This window comes from Ahaetulla prasina, chromosome 12, assembly GCF_028640845.1.
Source record: "Ahaetulla prasina isolate Xishuangbanna chromosome 12, ASM2864084v1, whole genome shotgun sequence".
Classification (NCBI taxonomy): Eukaryota; Metazoa; Chordata; class Lepidosauria; order Squamata; family Colubridae; genus Ahaetulla; species Ahaetulla prasina.
The window spans coordinates 8,914,922-8,932,941 of NC_080550.1; the positions used below are offsets into that span (position 1 = coordinate 8,914,922).

General features: G+C 44.2%; 1 protein-coding gene across 3 annotated transcripts in view; it reads left to right on the forward strand.

Annotated features, from left to right (window-relative positions):
* The window catches only part of MYLK3 (myosin light chain kinase 3), a 40,659-nt gene extending 23,560 nt beyond the window's left edge, over positions 1 to 17,099 (forward strand). For all 3 annotated transcript variants that reach the window (XM_058155589.1, XM_058155588.1, XM_058155590.1), the window contains exons 4-13: positions 2,373 to 2,911; positions 4,149 to 4,254; positions 8,657 to 8,750; positions 9,735 to 9,844; positions 11,150 to 11,291; positions 11,884 to 11,954; positions 12,226 to 12,354; positions 12,724 to 12,876; positions 14,065 to 14,197; positions 15,874 to 17,099. In XM_058155589.1, coding sequence (XP_058011572.1) covers positions 2,373 to 2,911; positions 4,149 to 4,254; positions 8,657 to 8,750; positions 9,735 to 9,844; positions 11,150 to 11,291; positions 11,884 to 11,954; positions 12,226 to 12,354; positions 12,724 to 12,876; positions 14,065 to 14,197; positions 15,874 to 15,957 — 1,561 coding nt within the window. In that variant the 3' untranslated portion in view covers positions 15,958 to 17,099. The remainder of the gene's footprint in view (positions 1 to 2,372; positions 2,912 to 4,148; positions 4,255 to 8,656; positions 8,751 to 9,734; positions 9,845 to 11,149; positions 11,292 to 11,883; positions 11,955 to 12,225; positions 12,355 to 12,723; positions 12,877 to 14,064; positions 14,198 to 15,873) is intronic.
* The last annotated feature ends 921 nt before the right edge of the window (positions 17,100 to 18,020 follow it).

Consider the following 18,020-nt stretch of genomic DNA (forward strand, 5'->3'; position numbering starts at 1 on the left):
TAAGTTAGCACCTTACGATGCAACGGTGCTACTTTGCGATATATTTTAGTCATAGTTTAATATAGCGGCATCGTCCTTTTGACCTTAAAACAGAATCGCTGTTAAAAACAGAATTCTGCCAAGCTGCCCAAGTGGAAATACAAAGATGATATAATCTTTAGGGGGAAAAAAAGAATAATTGTAGCTAGAGAGGGGAAAACCTTTTATTTTTCTAATTCACTTTTCCGAAGTTGGGATTCTCAAAGTAATTTCAAGAATGGGGTTGAAAACTCAAAGGAGAAACTGATGAATTCTCAACAAGATCTGAGATCTGATAAGATTTATCCTGAGCTGAGGGTTGTCCAGGCTATTGTCTGGGAATGTGCAAAGGTGGCAGAAGTGTGCAAAAATTATTGACTTTGGGGATAGATCCAAATATGATCTTGACTCAATAAAAGGCTAGCTCAAGGGTCTGCAAACTTCGCTCTTTTAAGGGCCGGGATAGCTCAGGCTATTAAGAAGCCTGTTATTAGAACACAGTAGCCTGCAATTACTGCAGGTTCAAGCCCGGCCCAAGGTTGACTCAGCCTTCCATCCTTTATAAGGTAGGTAAAATGAGGACCCAGATTGTTGGGGGGGCAATAAGTTGACTTTGTAAAAAATATACAAATAGAATGAGACTATTGCCTTATACACTGTAAGCCGCCCTGAGTCTTCGGAGAAGGGCGGGATATAAATGTAAACAAAAAAAAAAAAAAAAGACTTGTGGACTTCAACTTTTCAGACTTGTGGACGTCAACTCCCAGAGGAGGAACTCTGGGAGTTGAAGTCCACAAGTCTTAAAAGAGCCAAGTTTGCAGACCCCTGGGCTAGCTCAACTGATTTATTATCTTTGATACAGAGATAATGTCCACTAGGGGGCGTCAACAGACACAAAAACCCAATGCATCTGAACTGAATGTCTTGCAAAAGTCCATCTCTATTTTGCAAAATACTGTAGTGTTTTTTTTCCCAAGGGGAAGAAAGTACAGAATTAAACAGACTTTAGTTACTATGAAACATTCCATCCAGTTAAGTCTGCTTAATATTCTCTTCCCAGGGAAGCCTAGCCAGGCTCAGAGAAGAGAGATTCTAACAATTTGCAACAGCTCTGATTTCAATATTTATACATGAGAGATCCCTTCGGATCTTTGGTGACGGCTAAGCGTTTTTTTCTCCCACTGGTCCGCTGCTTGGTTAAAGAAGGAGTGGTCAAAAGAAAAGAGGGAATCACTCACATTTGTTGTTTATGGCTCCACTCACTGGTTTTTTTCAGCTGGGAAATTCTGGGAGTTGAAGTCCAGAATTGGCATGGTTGGATGATCCTGGCTTTAAGGCAGGGGTGGGCTGCTGGGGGTTCGGGAGAACCTCTAGCTAAGATTCTGTGCAGTTCGGAGAACTCCCAAATCCCACTTCTGGTTGGCCCCGCCTACCCTGCCCCTCTCCTCCCAGGAGTCCCCATGTGGCCCGTTTTGGATGCAGGTAACTACAGACTGCACACAGAGGCTCAGGGAGGGTGAAAAACGGGTCTACCAGAAGTTCGGTAAGGCAGGAAACGGGCCCGTTTCCGGCCTCCATTTTCACACTCCCAGAGGCTTGAGGAAAGCCTCCGGAGAGGGCAAAAAGTCTCCTCCCACCACTGTGGTGCAGGAGACCGACTAGGCCACGGCTGCCATGGCCACGGCCACCCAGCAACCGGGCAGAGAACCGCTTGCTCAACTTTTTGAAGCCCACCCCTGGCTTAAGGGATTGGAGAACTGCTGCCGTTAAAGCAGCCAGTGTCGCATGAAAAGGATCATGGAGCTATTTTATCATCATGTCCACATCCACGAGCACATCTGAGAGACGGCCAAAGAGAAGCTTTCACTATATGATCTCTGTTGGCCTTCCTCAACCCGGTGTACTCCAGATCATCATTTAATGACCCCATAATCCCTTACGGGATGGATCTGGACAACTGAATGGAGCTGAGTGTTTACTGGCCAGATGCCCTTCCTGTCGCCAATGCAGAGTTTTGTTCGGCAGATATATTCTCATTGCGCCAAGAGAGAGAGAAATATCTGCATCTACCTAGGATCGAACTCACAGCCTCCTGATTGTGAGGCGAGACCTCCACCTCTAGGCCACTGCACCACTCCCGGTGTACTCCAGATGTTGGAATGTAAATCCCACAATCACTTAAACTAGCCTTAGGCAGTATAGAGAGGGGGGGGGGTGACGCATGACATTTCTGAAGCCTGCCAACTGAAGGCAAGCTCTTCCTGAGTCCATGGCTTCCTGAAGCAACCGGGTAAAATCTTGATTAACGAAATTCAAATGCTACAAGGAAAGATCTAAATTTAATTTCTTTGCAGGCCTTCAATCATTGCACAGATGAATGATGCTCCGGGCAAGACTTTGCTGAGAAGCAAAGAAGGAAGTGTTGGTAGCTCTGCAGGTAGACATGCTCCGTTCTCTTTGCAGCCAGTAGGTGAAGGAAGTAAGCATTTGCAGGAGCCTCCTAAAGCTAAGGAGCCCTCGAAGGACAGCAGGACTGAGCCCACACAAAAACTGAAAGGAGTCCATTCTCCCAATAAGAGGAGCGAGCAGATTCCTAAACTGTCAGGCCCTCCTTCACCAGCACCACTTCCAAAGGCTGAAGACAAAGGAGAAAGTCAACGCAAGACTCTCCCATGTCCAACATCCACCCCACAAGACTTTGATGAAGATCTGGGAGCTTCAGGAAAAAGTCCCAAGGAGATGGCGAAGACCATCAAAGACGTCAAGCCAGAAACTGTGGAATCGCGGAGAGTTTCTTTAGTGAGACGAGAAAGCCAATCCAGACAGGGAGCAGAGAAAGTTGCAGAGGTGACTCCATTCGTAGGAGCCACCAAAGCAGAAGAGATGGTCATTGGTAAGTAACCATTTCTGGATCAGTTGCAGGGGTGAAATGTAAAATTTGTTACTACCAGTTCTGTGAACGTATGTTGTGTCTGCGCCCCCTGAGCCGGGCCTCCTGCCGGAAAGTGACTTAGAAAGTGAGGGGGAAGGGCCGTCAGGACTTACCTCGGGAACACCGGCTTCCCTGGCTCAGCTCCAGGAGCCAGAGGCAGGCCAGGTAGAAGAGATAATGAGGCCTCCGTCCCCTGACTCTTCCCCCCCCCCCAGGCCACGCCTCCAGACCCAGCTGATGGCAATCAGGTCTGGCTGGACCCTAGGTTTCATAGGCAGGAGAGGAGGGAACAGCAGAAGCAGGGGGGGGGGCAGGCCTAGGAAGTGCTGAGTCATGGAGCCACACCCCACAGGATATAAAGGCAGCCAGAGCTGCTGTGCCTCTTCGTAGCAGGAAAATCAACTGATTAACTATGAGCTGAAGTTTGTTCCTGGGTGACTCATCGGCATTGAGGGAGATAACAGAGACACTTGGCATACGCTTACTATTTTGCTGCCAGAACTGATAGTGCCGGCTAATTAAGCCATCACTCAGACGGAGGCAGAGGAGGACAGAACAGCGTGGCTTGGTGATGGTGGGTAATGTGAATGAGGTGGGCGTGGCCAATTTTTTTGGTTTTGTTTTAAAAGCATTTTTTCTACAACTTCTTCGGCCAAAAGTTTAAAAGTTTCTGGTGATCTGGCAACTCAGCTGTGAATAGTCTCTAATCTAATTACTTTATATCTCTCCATCCGGAGGAAGAAAGAGGCACCAATAAAAGAGAATATTTGTAGCTGAGGGTAGAAATGTAGGGTCCTTGGTGCTCTCTGAGCTTGCTTGTTTTCTTGCAGATGTTTCATTACCCTAACTAGGTAACCTCATCAGTGCTAGTACAAAAGAGGAAGGAAGGAAGGAACAGATGGAGGGAGGGAGGGAGGGAGAGGGAGAGAGAGAGAGAGAGAGAGAGAGAGAGAGAGAGAGAGAGAGAGAGAAAGAAAGAAAGAAAGAAAGAAAGAAAGAAAGAAAGAAAGAAAGAAAGAATATTTGTAGCTCAGGGTTGGTGGCCTCTGAGCTTGCTTGTTTTCTTGGAGATGTTTCATTACCCAAACTAGGTAACATCATCAGTGCTAGTGAAAGAGGCCAAAGGAAGATGTCAAGATGATGTTTAACTGTCTGTTGCAAGAAAAACCAAAGCTATGTTCCTCTGTTTCTTCTTCAGATGACAGTCCTCCTCCTCCAGCTCCTTTTGAGCATCGCATTGTGAGCATCAAACAAACCGAGTTAACCGCTTTGTATACTGTAAGCCACGATGAAGTGCTGGGAGGGTAAGTTTCCTGATAGCACGATCACCAAGCAATTGCCTTGGAAATAATTTCTTAATCCCCCAGTTGCAGGGGTGAAATCCAGCAGGTTCTGGAGAACCGGTAGCGGAAATTTTGAGTAGTTCAGAGAACCGGCACATACCACCTCTGGCTGGTCCCAGAGCGGGCTGGGAATGGGGATTTTGCAGTATCCTTCCCCCAGGAGTGGGGAGGGAATGGGGATTTTGCAGTATCCTTCCCCCAGGAGTGGGGAGGGAATGGGGATTTTGCAATATCCTTCCCCTGGATTGGGGTGAGAATGGAGATTTTGCAGTATCCTTCCCCTGCCACGCCTGCCAAGCCACGCCCGCCAAGCCATGCCACGCCCGCCAAGCCACACCCACAGAACCGGTAGTAAAAAAAATTAGAAACTCACCACTGGTACTACTCAAAAAAAAAAAAGTGGTGTTATTAGCTAGTTTTAGAAAATACACTTTTCCCAAAAGGTTTCCACAATTTTGGCCACTACTGTATGTATATTGCACCAACTCAGCCCATATTGGTTGGGCGAAAGTCTCGCTCGCTCCGACGCCTGGAAACTAGAGGTTGTAGAGTTTGGGATGAAGCCTCTGCAGTTGTCCATTCCACACTCAAAGAGATCTTGCTGTGTGTTGAAACCTCCTTGGCAAAACAACCTCACCAACACTTAGATTGGAAGGTTGGTAGAAACCTGATGCTGGAAGACAAGTTTAGGAGGCACGTTTGCTTTGATCTAATGACACTTTCTTGGGTAGCCCCAAGAAGAGAGATACGCCATCTGTGCTGCCATAGTTTGCTCCTAATGGAGGGAAGATTAATGTCACAAATTTCTGTTTGGCGATCTCTCAGCACATTCTTTGTAAAAAACAAAAAGGATTTATCGGTACTGGGTTTGCATTTTTGACCTTAGGAAAGTAACCACTTGTATACATTTGTGGTCTAAATATTTCTTTTCGGGACTATACTTGGGGATATCTTTGGCTTTTTTAAAATATAATTTTATTTATATTTATTTATATATAAGTGCTTAATAAACAGTGTATCGTCTGAGAATTTATATAGACATAATGATACCGTAGTAATAATAATATTCTTTACTTGTATATAATCTTCCAACTCCTAATTTCTACCTTTATTATCCAGCCATTGATAAAAGAAATCCCAGCTTAAAAAATATTCTGCATCTTCTTTGTCCTTTATCTTTAATGTTACGCTATCCATTTCTGCACAATCTAATATTTTTTAAATTATATTTTCCTCTGTAGGAGTTTCCTCACTTTTCCAATGCAATTGTGCAATATTAAATATACCAACGTTATGTAATATTAAATATACATTCCCATTGTCATGTTTTCCTGGCAAGATACCTAAAAAAAACTATTTCTGGTTTTAAATCTATATGTTGCTCTATCATTTTCTCTAACTGTATTTTCGTCTAATTTATTTTTTTTTTGCCTTTGGACATGTCCACGACATACGGTAGTACGAATATATTCAGAGATATCTGATGAAGTTCACCAGCAACTTATTGAACAGTAAACTGATCTGTTTGTAAGACTCCCTTATTTTTGCCTGAATCCAAACTTTTTGCTGATATAAATGCAAATAAAATAAAATAAAATAAAAATAAATAAAATAAATAATTCTGCCTTGTACCATTGCAAAGGAATTTGTTTCTAACAATCAGATGCTTCCAAATAGATTTATAGAAGATCACTGTGCCACTTGTACAATTTTAATGGCGTTATATAGTACAGGTAGTCCCCGACTTACAAGAGTTCATTCAGTGAGCATTCAAAGCAGTGATGGGTTGCCTCCGATTCGGACCGGTTCTATAGAACCGGTAGTAAAACCGGAGGGAAGCTCCGCCCACTGACCCAAATGCATCAAAAGTAATCTGCGCCAGCGGGCATGATGCGAACCGGTAGTAAAGGTATGTAGAACCCACCCATGGTTCAAAGTCATGACGGCACCAGAAAAAGTGACATAGTAATAACAACAACAACAACAGAGTTGGAAGGGACCTTGGAGGTCTTCTAGTCCAACCCCCCGCCCAGGCAGGAAACCCTACACCATCTCAGTCAGATGGTTATTCAACATTTTCTTAAAAATTTCCAGTGTTGGAGCATTCACAACTTCTGCAGGCAAGTCGTTCCACTGATTAATTGTTCTAACTGCCAGGAAATTTCTCCTTAGTTCTAAGTTGCTTCTCTCCTTGATTAGTTTCCACCTATTGCTTCTTGTTCTACCCTCAGGTGCTTTGGAGAATAGTTTGACTCCCTCTTCTTTGTGGCAGCCCCTGAGATATTGGAACACTTAGGACCGTGTTTCACAGTTACCAACCTTTGCAGGGTCCCCACGATCATGTGATAAAAATTTAGAGGCTTGGCAACCGGTTCATACTTAATGACGGTTGCTGTGTCCCAAAGTCACGCAGTCCCGTTTTGCAAACTTTGGACAAGCAAAGTCAGTAAGGAAGCCAGATTCACTTGTCAATGACCACCTGACTTGACCACCTGACTTGTCAACTGCAGTGATTCACATAACGACAATGACAAGAAAGGTTGTAAAATAGAGGCAAAACTCACTTGACAAATGTTTCCCTGAGCAACAGAAATTTTGGGCTCATTCATGGTCACAAATCAAGAACTACCTGTACTGATTTTTCCCATCCCTTAGAAGTTGTAACTAAGTGTAGTAGATAGTGCCTGATTCTACTGGTTGGCTTTAGCATCAGTTAGAAAGTGATCAGCCTAGCTCAAAATTATTCCCTTCTTACAAAGCAAAATCTATATAAAATGTTTCATACATGGCACTTACCACCTGCAAGGTTAGCTAAAATGTTTAAAAATAGGTCTAACAAATGTTGGAAATTTAACCAAAAGATGGGCACATTTTATCATATGGGGTGGACTTGTCCTAAAACAAAAAACAAAAAAAATATGTGCAAAAAATACAGAGATGGCTAGAAAAGATAATAGGGAAACATATTTTTACTAGGGATGATAGCAGAAAAACTTGATAAGAGAAGTATGAATTTAGTATTATATGTTTTAACAGCAGCGAGGATTATTTTTGAACCACATTAGAAAGATGAAGAAACAGCTCAGGATGAAGAGATAATTAAGAAGATACTAGACGGTGCAGAAATGGACAGACTTACACTGAAAATCAAACAGAAAGAAGACACAGAATATTATCAAACTTGGAATTTATTTTACCAATGGTTGGAAAAAAGGGGTGGAGAGTAAGAATAGGATTTGTATTGCTACTGTGTTTTCCAAAAATAAGACATCCCCTGATAATAAGCCCAATCAGGCTTTTGAGCGCATGTGCTAAAATAAGCCCCCCCCCAAATAAGCCCTCCCCAAAAATATTTAAATGCATTTGCAGCCGGTCCCCGCCATTTTCTCTGCTTAGGGTTAGGGAGACAGAGCTGGAAATCAGGTAAGATGGCAAGAGGAGTCCCGTCTTGCTCCACGCGCCCCAAAATAATAAGACCTCCCCAAAAATAAGGCCAAGCACTTATTTCAGGGTTCAAAAAAATATAAAACAGGGTCTTATTTTTTGGGAAACACGGTAAGCAAATTTAATATCCAGACAACACGATGTTTATTAAGCACTAAGTAATGTAACTAGAAGGGATGTGGTGGCTCAGTGGCTAAGACGTTGAGCTTGTCGACCAAAAGGTCGGCAGTTCAGCGGGTCGAATCCCTAGCGCTGTGTAATAGGTGAGCTCCCGTTAATTGTCCCAGCTTCTGCCAACCTAGCAGTTCGAAAGCAGGTAAAAAATGCAAGTAGAAAAATCGGGGCCACCTTTGGTGGGAAGGTAACAGCATTCCGTGTGCCTTTGGCGTTTAGTCATGCTGGCCACATGACCATGGAGATGTCTTCGGACAGAGCTGGCTCGTCGGCTTTGAAACGGAGATGAGCACCGCCCCCTAGAGTCCTTCCCGAGGGAAACCTTTAATGTAACAGAAAATTAATAAAATTGATTAAAAAAACCCCCTGTTTTGGGGGTTATTCATTGCTGAAGTACAACCCGCAAAAGCATATACAATTACAGAACCCACCACAGGCCGCCTCCTGGTTGTCATATTTTGCTCCACAATGAAGAATACACAACCGGGGGAGTAAGATTTTAACATAAGCAGTACCGAACAACTGTCTGGAAAGATCAGGCTTAATCCTTCCTAAGCTGGGAGAAAGAAGAGCTTTTAGACTGCTGACCTCTCGATTCCGTTCGCTTTGTACCAGGTTATTTTTAATTGACGATAAGAATAGTTGGTCTCCGGAGGCGTCGGCTGCGTGTCATTGGTGCCCCCCCTCCCCCGAGTTGTTTTTCCTTGTGGGTTTCATCGCTTTGTGTTCTCCCATCTTTCAACAGGGGGCGTTTTGGTCAAGTCCACAAATGTACAGAAAAGTCCACGGGACTCTGTCTGGCCGCCAAGATCATCAAAGTGAAATTAGCAAAAGAAAGGGTAAGGAGGAGAGCTTCTTAAAAAGAATAAAATAAAAAGAAAGCAAGCAAAAGACCAGGATTAAAAGAGATACCTCTTCATTTCAGTCAGCGTCAAGGTGGATTTGATTTAAATCGAGTCGATTTAAATGACGATTTAAATATCATGAGGTAAATCCAGGGGTGAAATCCAACAGGTTCTGACAGGTTCTGGAAAACCGGTAGTGGAAATTTTGAGTAGTGCGGCGAACTAGTAGCTGGAATTTTGAGTAGTGCGGCGAACCGGCAAATACCACTCTGGCTGGCCCCAGAGTGAGGTGGGAATGGAGATTTTGCAATATACTTCCCTCAGGGGTGGGGAGGGAATGGGGATTTTGCAGTATCCTTCCCCTGCCATGCCCACCACACCACGCCCACCAAGCCACACCATGCCCACCAAGCCATGCCCACAGAATTGGATTTCACCACTGTTTAAATTGCTAGCAAAAAGGCTTGATTTAAATCGACGTGGTTTAAATCCTAATTTTGAAAGGGCAACTGCCATCTCTGCTGCGAAATTGTGTGAATGCATCCACACAGTGCATATTATCTCAGTTTGCAGAGCTTGAATTCATTGAATGAGTTTACCAGAAATATAAATATTGCAGAATATATACAGCTTCATGCTACCTAACTAAGCTCCATTTCATGCTGAATAAACTAAATGGTTAACATATCTTAAATAGAAAACTAGATATATTTTTACTCCAAAATCATTTTATTAAAATAAATTTGATAAAAATAAAAAAAAATCTGATTTAAATCAAAACCATCCAATTTTTTAATTTTTTAAACCAAATCATCAATTTTTATCTACCCTGGTTTTCTCTGCAAAGCAACTTTTACGACTAGATAGCTAGATATCAAAACCATCTTGTAGTAGTTCGCGGGTAAAGGTGTTGGATTTGGATCTCTACTTTCCTGCTATCGGCATTGCTAATGATGTATTTCATTACTCACATTTCAGGAGGAAGTGAAGAATGAGATAAATATAATGAACCAGTTAAGTCACGTGAACCTAATTCAACTCTATGACGCTTTTGAGAGCAAGAACAACCTCACCTTAATCATGGAATAGTGAGTTTGCAAAACACCTTTGAAGTACTGTATTTTTGGGAGTACAAGACGCACCTTAATTTTTGGGGAGGAAAATAAGAAAAAAGCTGATTGGCAGGTGGATTGGCCTCCTGGAATACCCCCAATCAGCTGTTCCAGAGGTGAATTTTAGCAACAGTTTCCTTGGTTGTGAGCCTTGCTGCGCCTTGCTGAGAGGGGGCCAGGGCAGTATGCCAGTCATCAGCTGCCTTCGGAGTCAGACATCAGTGAGGCAGATGAACAGCTGGAGCCTGTTCCCAGTGTGTGCATGCGCAGATTTGCCAGACGAAGGGAACAGCTAAAGAATAAGGGTCAACGTGGAAGTAAGGCCACAGGTAGACGATGAATGGCCCCTCCCAGAAGGAATAAAAGAGGAGGGAAAGGGGAGTGGAGTTAACAGGAGACAGTTAATTGGTTTGTGACTCTCAAGAGACTTCTTGCCAAGTTTTGAAGATATCGGCCTGGCAGCTCTCCAAGCCAGATAAGGTCTGTGACTGTAAATTCTCCCTTGAAAGACTTTGCTGGATGTGAATGAGAGGAATTCACAGTAACTTAATAAAAAGGGGCTTCTGTCGGGACCAGGAGTCTGCTTCATGCTTTTGGGAACGCCTAGGTCAGAACAAACAGCCAGAACATGAAACTCACAGTACCCAAGGTTTCAACAATAGAGCTCAATCACAAAAAAGAAAGCACATTGATAATAGCAGATCTCAGATGACCTCCTGGCCCAAATGCCCAAGGAAAACAGGCAGGTCTTACTGTCCTGTGAAAGGCTGAGAGGATTGTGGGCCAATCAGTATGATATTGAGAACGTGGGCTGAGGAATGAGCCTTGCTGGACTCAAAGGACTTTATTTCTGGGTTGAGCTGTAGCTGAAAACTCTCAGCTGACTCCCTCCCCTTTCTTGCAGGTCCCGATTGCTAAATTTGGGACATGGTATTCTCTGATGTAAATTAGCTTCCCCAACAAGCTGGTTTCTTCTGCTCAAGGGAAATGCATTAAAACAAAAGCTAGAATCGGAATCAAGAATATAGATTGGATTGGGCCACCTTAAATGTGGCTTGCTTTGACAGCTTTGTGATGGGCGTCCATTGTGTTTGGATGGATGCCCTCCCTCTATCGCAATTAAAAATCACAAATCGGTGCCTATGGATGACATGGAGGGAGGGGTTGCCACTTCCAGGGTTTTTTTTTTAGGGTGGTGGCGGCAGAGAGAGGGGAGATATGTAGATGTCCACCTCCATAATAAATGCCCTTGTTCATCGCTGCCTTGTCTTGTTCCACCAGTGTTGATGGTGGTGAGTTATTTGACCGGATCATAGATGAAAACTACAATCTTACCGAGTTGGATGCTATCTTGTTTACCAAACAAATATGTGAAGGAATTTACTACCTGCATCAACAGTACATCCTTCATCTTGATCTGAAGGTAAATTTGGAATCTACTGTCAGTAGTTACTAGTTACTAAGTCTGCATTACTATTAATCTTCTCATCGTTCCCATCACCCATCCCCTCCCACTTATGACTGTAACCTTGTTGCTGGTATCCTTAAGACTTATATTGACTGTTTCCCTATGACTATCATTAAGTGCTGTATCTTATGATTCTTGATGAAGGTATCTTTTCTTTTCTTTTCTTTTCTTTTATCTTTTCTTTTCTTTTCTTTTACTCTGAGAGCATATGCAGCAAGACAAATTCCTTGTGTGTCCAATCACACTTGGCTAATAAAGAATTCTATTCTATTCTATTCTATTCTATTCTATCTTCTGATTTCTCTTCTCTCTCTTCTCTTTTCCATATTCTATTCTATTCTGTTCTCTTCTCGTCTCTTCTCGTCTCGTCTCTTCTCTCCTCTCCTCTCCTCTTCTCTTCTCTTCTCTCTTCTAATTTCTCTTCTCTTCTCTTCTCTTCTCTTCTCTTCTCTTCTCTTCTCTTCTCTTCTCTTCTCTTCTCTTCATGAATCCTGGAAAAGGACTCTAAAGATTAAGCTTTAAGCTTGTCCACTGTCTTCTTTTGCAGCCAGAGAACATCCTCTGCGTGAGCCACAGTGGAAACCAGATTAAAATAATTGATTTTGGACTCGCAAGGAGGTAAGTCTCCCCTCCTCTCTACGCTTTGTTGATGTTTCCTTTATTCCTTCGGCATCTTCTCCTTTATAGACTATAAATATTTGGTGAACCCATCTGGAAGTTCACTAAAATGCCGCCCATTGCCATGGTGACTGAGCTTTCACTCAAAAGGCCTTCTTGCTAGAACGTGACAGCGATCACAATAACTTTGCGCCCCGATGCCTCTATCGATATAAACTCATTATTCTATCCCCCACCAACCGTCTGTCTCCCTTTCTCATTTTTGCTAAAGGTACAAGCCTCGTGAGAAGCTGAAAGTCAATTTTGGCACGCCCGAGTTTTTGGCTCCCGAAGTCGTCAACTATGATTTTGTGTCGTTCCCGACGGACATGTGGAGCGTAGGCATCATAGCATACATGCTGTGAGTAAACCCTGTTTGTTTTTTTTCCCCAAAGGAAGGAAAGGGGGCCATTTTCAATGACGGCTCCAGTGGTGGGTTTCAAATTGTTTTACTACCGGTCCTGTGGGCGTGGCTTGGTGGGCGTGGCATGTCTCGGTGGGTGTGGCTTGGTGGGCGTGGCAGGGGAAGGATACTGTAACATCTCCATTCCCTCCCCTCTCCAGGGGAAGATTACTGCAAAATCTCCATTTCCTCCTGATCAGCTGAGACTCGGGAGGCGGAAAATAGATGGAGGCAGGGCCGCTCAGAATTTTTACTACCGGTTCTCCGAACTACTCAAAATGCGCAACAACCGAAGCATCTCTCCGCAACTTCTCCTTTCTCTTTTAGGGTCAGTGGCTTGTCGCCCTTCCTTGGGGAGACTGACGCAGAGACCATGAATTACATCATCAACTGCAACTGGGATTTTGATGCAGAAGCATTTGAACAGGTGTCCGAAGAGGCCAAAGACTTTGTTTCCAGACTTCTAATAAAGGAAAAAAGGTGATAACTTTGCTATGGTGTCTTATCCCAGCTCTCATTCCAGGCCTCTCAGTCTCTCTCCCCTACAGGAAGTCCTCAGTTTAGGGTCGCAATTGAGCCCAACATTTCTGTTGCTAAGCAAGACAGTTGTTAAGTGACTTTTGCCCCGTTTTACCCCCTTTCTTGCCACAGTTATTAAGTGTATTTGCAATTGTTAAGTTAGTATCATGGTTGTTAAGCAAACTTGGCTTCCCCGTTGACTTTGCTTGTCAGAAAGTTGCAAAAGGTGATGCTGGGACGCTACGACAGTGATAAATACATGCAGTGGTGGCATTCAAATTTTTTTACTACCGGTTCTGTGGGCGTGGCTTGGTGGGCATGGCAGGGGAAGGATACTGTAAAATCCCCATTCCCACCCCACTCCAGGAGAAGGATACTGCAAAATCCCCATTCCCTCCCGATCAGCTGGGACTCGGGAGGCAGAGAATAGATGGGGGCAGGGCCAGTCAGAGGTGGTATTTACCAGTTCTCCGAACTACTCAAAATTTCTGCTACCGGTTCGTCCAAACCGGTCAGAACCTGCTGAAACCCACCTCTGAATACATGCCAGTTGCCAAGTGTCTAAATGTTGATTACATGACCACAGGGAGGCTCCAACCATCGTGTGAGAAACAGCCGCGAGTCCACTTTTTATCAGTGCCGTTAGAACGTGGGTCACTGAAATGAACCGTTGTTAAGTCGAGGACTACCTGTAGGTGTCAGGGTTCCAGAAAAACCTCTTCTGCATAAAAAAAACTCAGAAGCCATTGTCTTTCAGAGTTCTTTACTAGCATAAGGAAACTGGCACACGATGAGTGAAATTCCAAAACTGAACTTCCGGATTCTTTTCCCAGTTATACAAACCCCAAGAGTCCCACCCCCTGACCTCTTTGCTGGTCACATGGTCCCATGTTCTCCCAGTTCATTCGAATATCTTCTCGCCACTCTTCCTGCAGATGTGAACACCATCCGACCTTGACCGCTTGAAGAATGTTACCATACCCCTCAACCCCCCTTCTTCCCCTCAGGGGTAAAATGTGGCAGCGTCTGGAACCCTAAAGTCTAGTATGGTTTCCAGGCCTGACAGGAGGTTTATAATGGCATGCTCTGCACTGCAACCTGTCCCTTCACAAATTCTTTCCCCCCCTTTCTCTGGTCCCGACATCCCAGTGGCAGAATAAGCGCAGCCAACTGCTTGAAACACGAGTGGTTGACCAACCTGTCCGCCAAGGCGAAGAGATCGAAAATTCGCTTGAAGTCTCAGATGCTTCTACAGAGATACATGGCCCAGAAGAAGTGGAAGGTAAATGCTCCCCTTTTTTCTGAGCTCCATGTTGCTGTTGTGGTCTGTCGACAGATGAGGAGGGGGCATGGGAGTCAGGGTCAGCATCAAGGCAATCGGAGAGCTCTGAGGGGGAAGAGGGAGTGGAGCTGGAAGAGAGAGAGAGAGAGACGGAGGGAGAGAGAGAGAGGGAGATGGAGGGAGGGAGGGAAGTGGAGCCTGGGCCGTCCCTCAGCCCTCAGATGGAGAGTCAGCAGCCCCCAGGTCTGGAGGTGGCTGATGAGGAAGAGGAGGAACAACTGGGTCCAGTGCCTGACACACAGCTGTGCAGAAGGCAGAGGAGAGGAGAGCAGTGGAAATCCGTGGGCCGATCCCTGGGACAGAAGAGCCACCGCTGCTAGCGAAGCCCCACCCTAGCTCTGGGGATAAAAGGCATGGGCCGGAGATGAATAGATGTGGCAGATTTTTCATCTTTCAGCCGGCTGGACTTGTTAGCCTGAGGTGAAAAGCAAAACTTTTTGCTGGGGTTGCTGGCGCTCTTAATAAAGGAATCATTGCTTCAGTGTCAGAACAAGTTGCTGGTTTACTATGGATGACAACATTTTTGCGGGTTCCAATCTGAGTCGGTCACCAGAACCTCGTAAGAACCAACCTTTGGTCCTGGTGACCGACTCAGATCCTGCAACGTTATCCTGGGTCATGTATATTTACCTCCATTCATGACAATATTTCTGTACAGAAACCAGATGTGAACATGATACTTATGCCTCTTTTTCTCTTAATTACATCAATACTTTGTATATCCAAACTATTTTATCTACCAGCAAGTTAATTTTAAGCAATGGATAAGCTTAATCTAGCACAGGGGTCAGCAACCCGCAGCTCTGGAGCCGCATGTGGCTCTTTTATCCCTTTGCTTACGGTTCCCTATCGCAGTCAGCTCCACAATTGATAGGACTTTCGGTTAGGACAGGTAGAGGAAAAAGGATGCCATTCTAGGAGGAGATTCTATGGTGGGGGAACTGGACTTCTGGTCGGCAGAGGAAAAAGGACGCCACGCTAGGAGGAGACTCTATGGTGGGGGGAACCAGACTTCCGGTCAGCTCCAGAATTCAATGGGGGGGCTTCCAGTTAGGACCTTTGTGGTTCTTTGAGTGTTTAAGATCTTCTGATCTAGCAGAAGATACATACTGAACATGATTGTCCCGAAGGTGCTTTTTCAAGAGGCAACTGGAGTTTCTGGTTTTTCTTTGAAGATGTTTCGCTTCTCATCCAAGAAGCTTCTTCAGCACCTTCTTCTTCACCTTTTTCTTCTTCTGAAGAAAAGCTTCTCATCCAAGAAGCTTTTCTTCAGCACCTTTGAGACAACCATGACCTGGATGATGGAGAATAGAACAGAACAGAACAGAATTTTATTGGCTAAGTGTGATTGGACACACAAGGAATTTGTCTTGGTACATATGCTCTCAGTGTACATAAAAGAAAAGATACCTTCATCAAGAAATCTCCATAGATACTGAGCATGACGAGTAGACAACTGGTCTAAAGTCCCAGGTAGTATTATGTGAAAACAGAGCCCTATGGGCAGGGATCTCAAAAATCTATACGAATGTTGAGTGCTATGGTGAAGGTACAATCCAACACTGGAAGAACCTTGCAAGAATCTTGTTTTTTCATCCTGTTTCTTTCTTTTACAGAAACACTTCCACGTGGTCACAGCTGCCAACAGACTAAGAAGATTCCCTAACCTGCCCGAGTCTCCAGCTGCTGAAGATAACTGAGATTGGGTGATTTTAGGGATCCGTCCATTTCCACCAGTTTCGTGTTTTCTTTCCTCCTCTTCCTCAATTGTACATCCAGTCGTCTGCTTAGGTTGCTGCCCTCAAACCTAGGAAGACAACCTTGGGACTTGCCTGCACCAAGGGGAGGTCTGACTGAATGGGTTGTCTTGCAACTTATCGCTTGCAAGAGGAGAGGAAGAAAACTGCTTGAATTATACCTCTTAGGCTTTCATTTCCGTAATTACCGTATTTTTCGGAGTATAGGATGCACTTTTTCCCCCCTAAAAGGGGCTGAAAATTTAGTTGCGTCTTATACACCGAATGTAGCCCCGCCTACCCACTGGCTTCCACCCAGTGGTGGGATTCAGCCAGTTCGCACCACTTTGGGAGAACCGGTTGTTAACTTTCTGAACAGTTTGGCAAACTGGTTGTTGGAAGAAATCATTAGGACAGAGAACCGGTTGTTAAATTACTTGAATCCCATCACTGCTTCCACCCTTTGGTTTCTGCCTCCCAGCAGTTTACCTCCCTGCAGCAAGCAGCAAGAAGAAACAGCCCCTTTCATCTTCAGCACAGCCTAATTAGCACAAGTTGATTGGATCGGCCTCCCGACTGTCAGCTGTTTTGCTCTCAGCTGTTCTGCACCCACCTCTGCTGCAAGGAGGTAATTGCTGGGAGCAGGTTTGTTTGTTTTTCCCTTGTGCTAATCGCTATACTGAAAATGAAAGTGAAGCAAGCTGTTTGCTGCAACAGGGCAAAATTGCCGGGAGGCAGAGGCAGATTTCTTTTTCTTGTTTTCCTCAACAAAAAAGGTAGGTGCGTCTTATAGTCTGGAGCGTCTTATGCTCCGAAAAATACGGTGCGCATTAGGGGTTAGGAATGGCTTTTTCTGCTAGGGAAACGGGTTGTCTTATTTTTAAGAATGTTAGCGTTTTGAAAAGGTCAAGTCACGGCTGGAAGGTTGAACTTCTTCAAGCAGAAAGTGGTAGCTTCTGCAGGGGTTGTGATAGTTCTTTTCTGAATTCGGTATTTTTGCTTTGAAAGTAGAACTTTGGGTAGCGATCCATAGCTTTAAGAACACTTGTGAAGACGTTGTATTGGGATTAGAGTTCCGCTCTGGAGGGAGATGGGCGGTACAGAAATGTGAAAAGTAAATAAAATTAGTTAACTTTTATACACTCACTTATGGCTTCTCTTTCGCTTAACTTTCCTAAACTTTTTTAAAAAAAAAAAAAATTTCCCACTGTTTCGGACACCATCAGGAAGATGTCAGCTTGGGGTTTTGTGGATAATGGGAGATAAAAATAAAAATGACGTAATGATTTGTTGTCTCTAACAGAACAGAGGTTATCTGCTGACAATGTAAGTGGTGGTGGGGGAGGGGAAGATTAAGAACAGAATTTAAAATTGTTTAAAAATTCTCAGCCTCAGAAATAATGAAGCTGAATTTGCAAATTGATTCAAACATTCAATCAGATCCTTGCAACTTGATTTGGAAACGCTTGGATCCGACCGGACAATCTGATGGCGAAATGGGATACTGGCAGAATCCTCCTCTTGACTTTAGTTTGTCTTGCCGACATGCCCATTTTTCTTTTACCATCTAAATCTGTGTTTCTCAACTGTGGCCATTTTAAGATGTGGACTTCAACTCCCAGGATTCCCCTGGCCAGTCATGCTTAAATGGTTAACCCAGGGGTCGGCAACCTTAAACACTCAAAGAGCCATTTGGATCCATTTCCCACAGAAAAGAAAACACCGGGAGCCTCAAAACGCTTCCCGTGCCTGACTATTTCTTGAGCGGCCACAAAACTAGCATATGTAGTTGAATTAAACGTTTTGTTTTCTTCTGAAACTTTTCTTTTCTTGGATTTATCCATGGTTGGTTTACCAGGAGTCAAAAAGCTCAATATATCATGTGCCAGCAAGGGTCGCACATTGGCGATTGTGACATATTTTGAGCGACAGGGAGCCGCAGCAGAGGGATGAAAGAGCCACATGTAGCTCCAGAGCTGCGGGTTGCTGACCTCTGGGTTAACCAATTGCCTGCTCTACTCATTTAT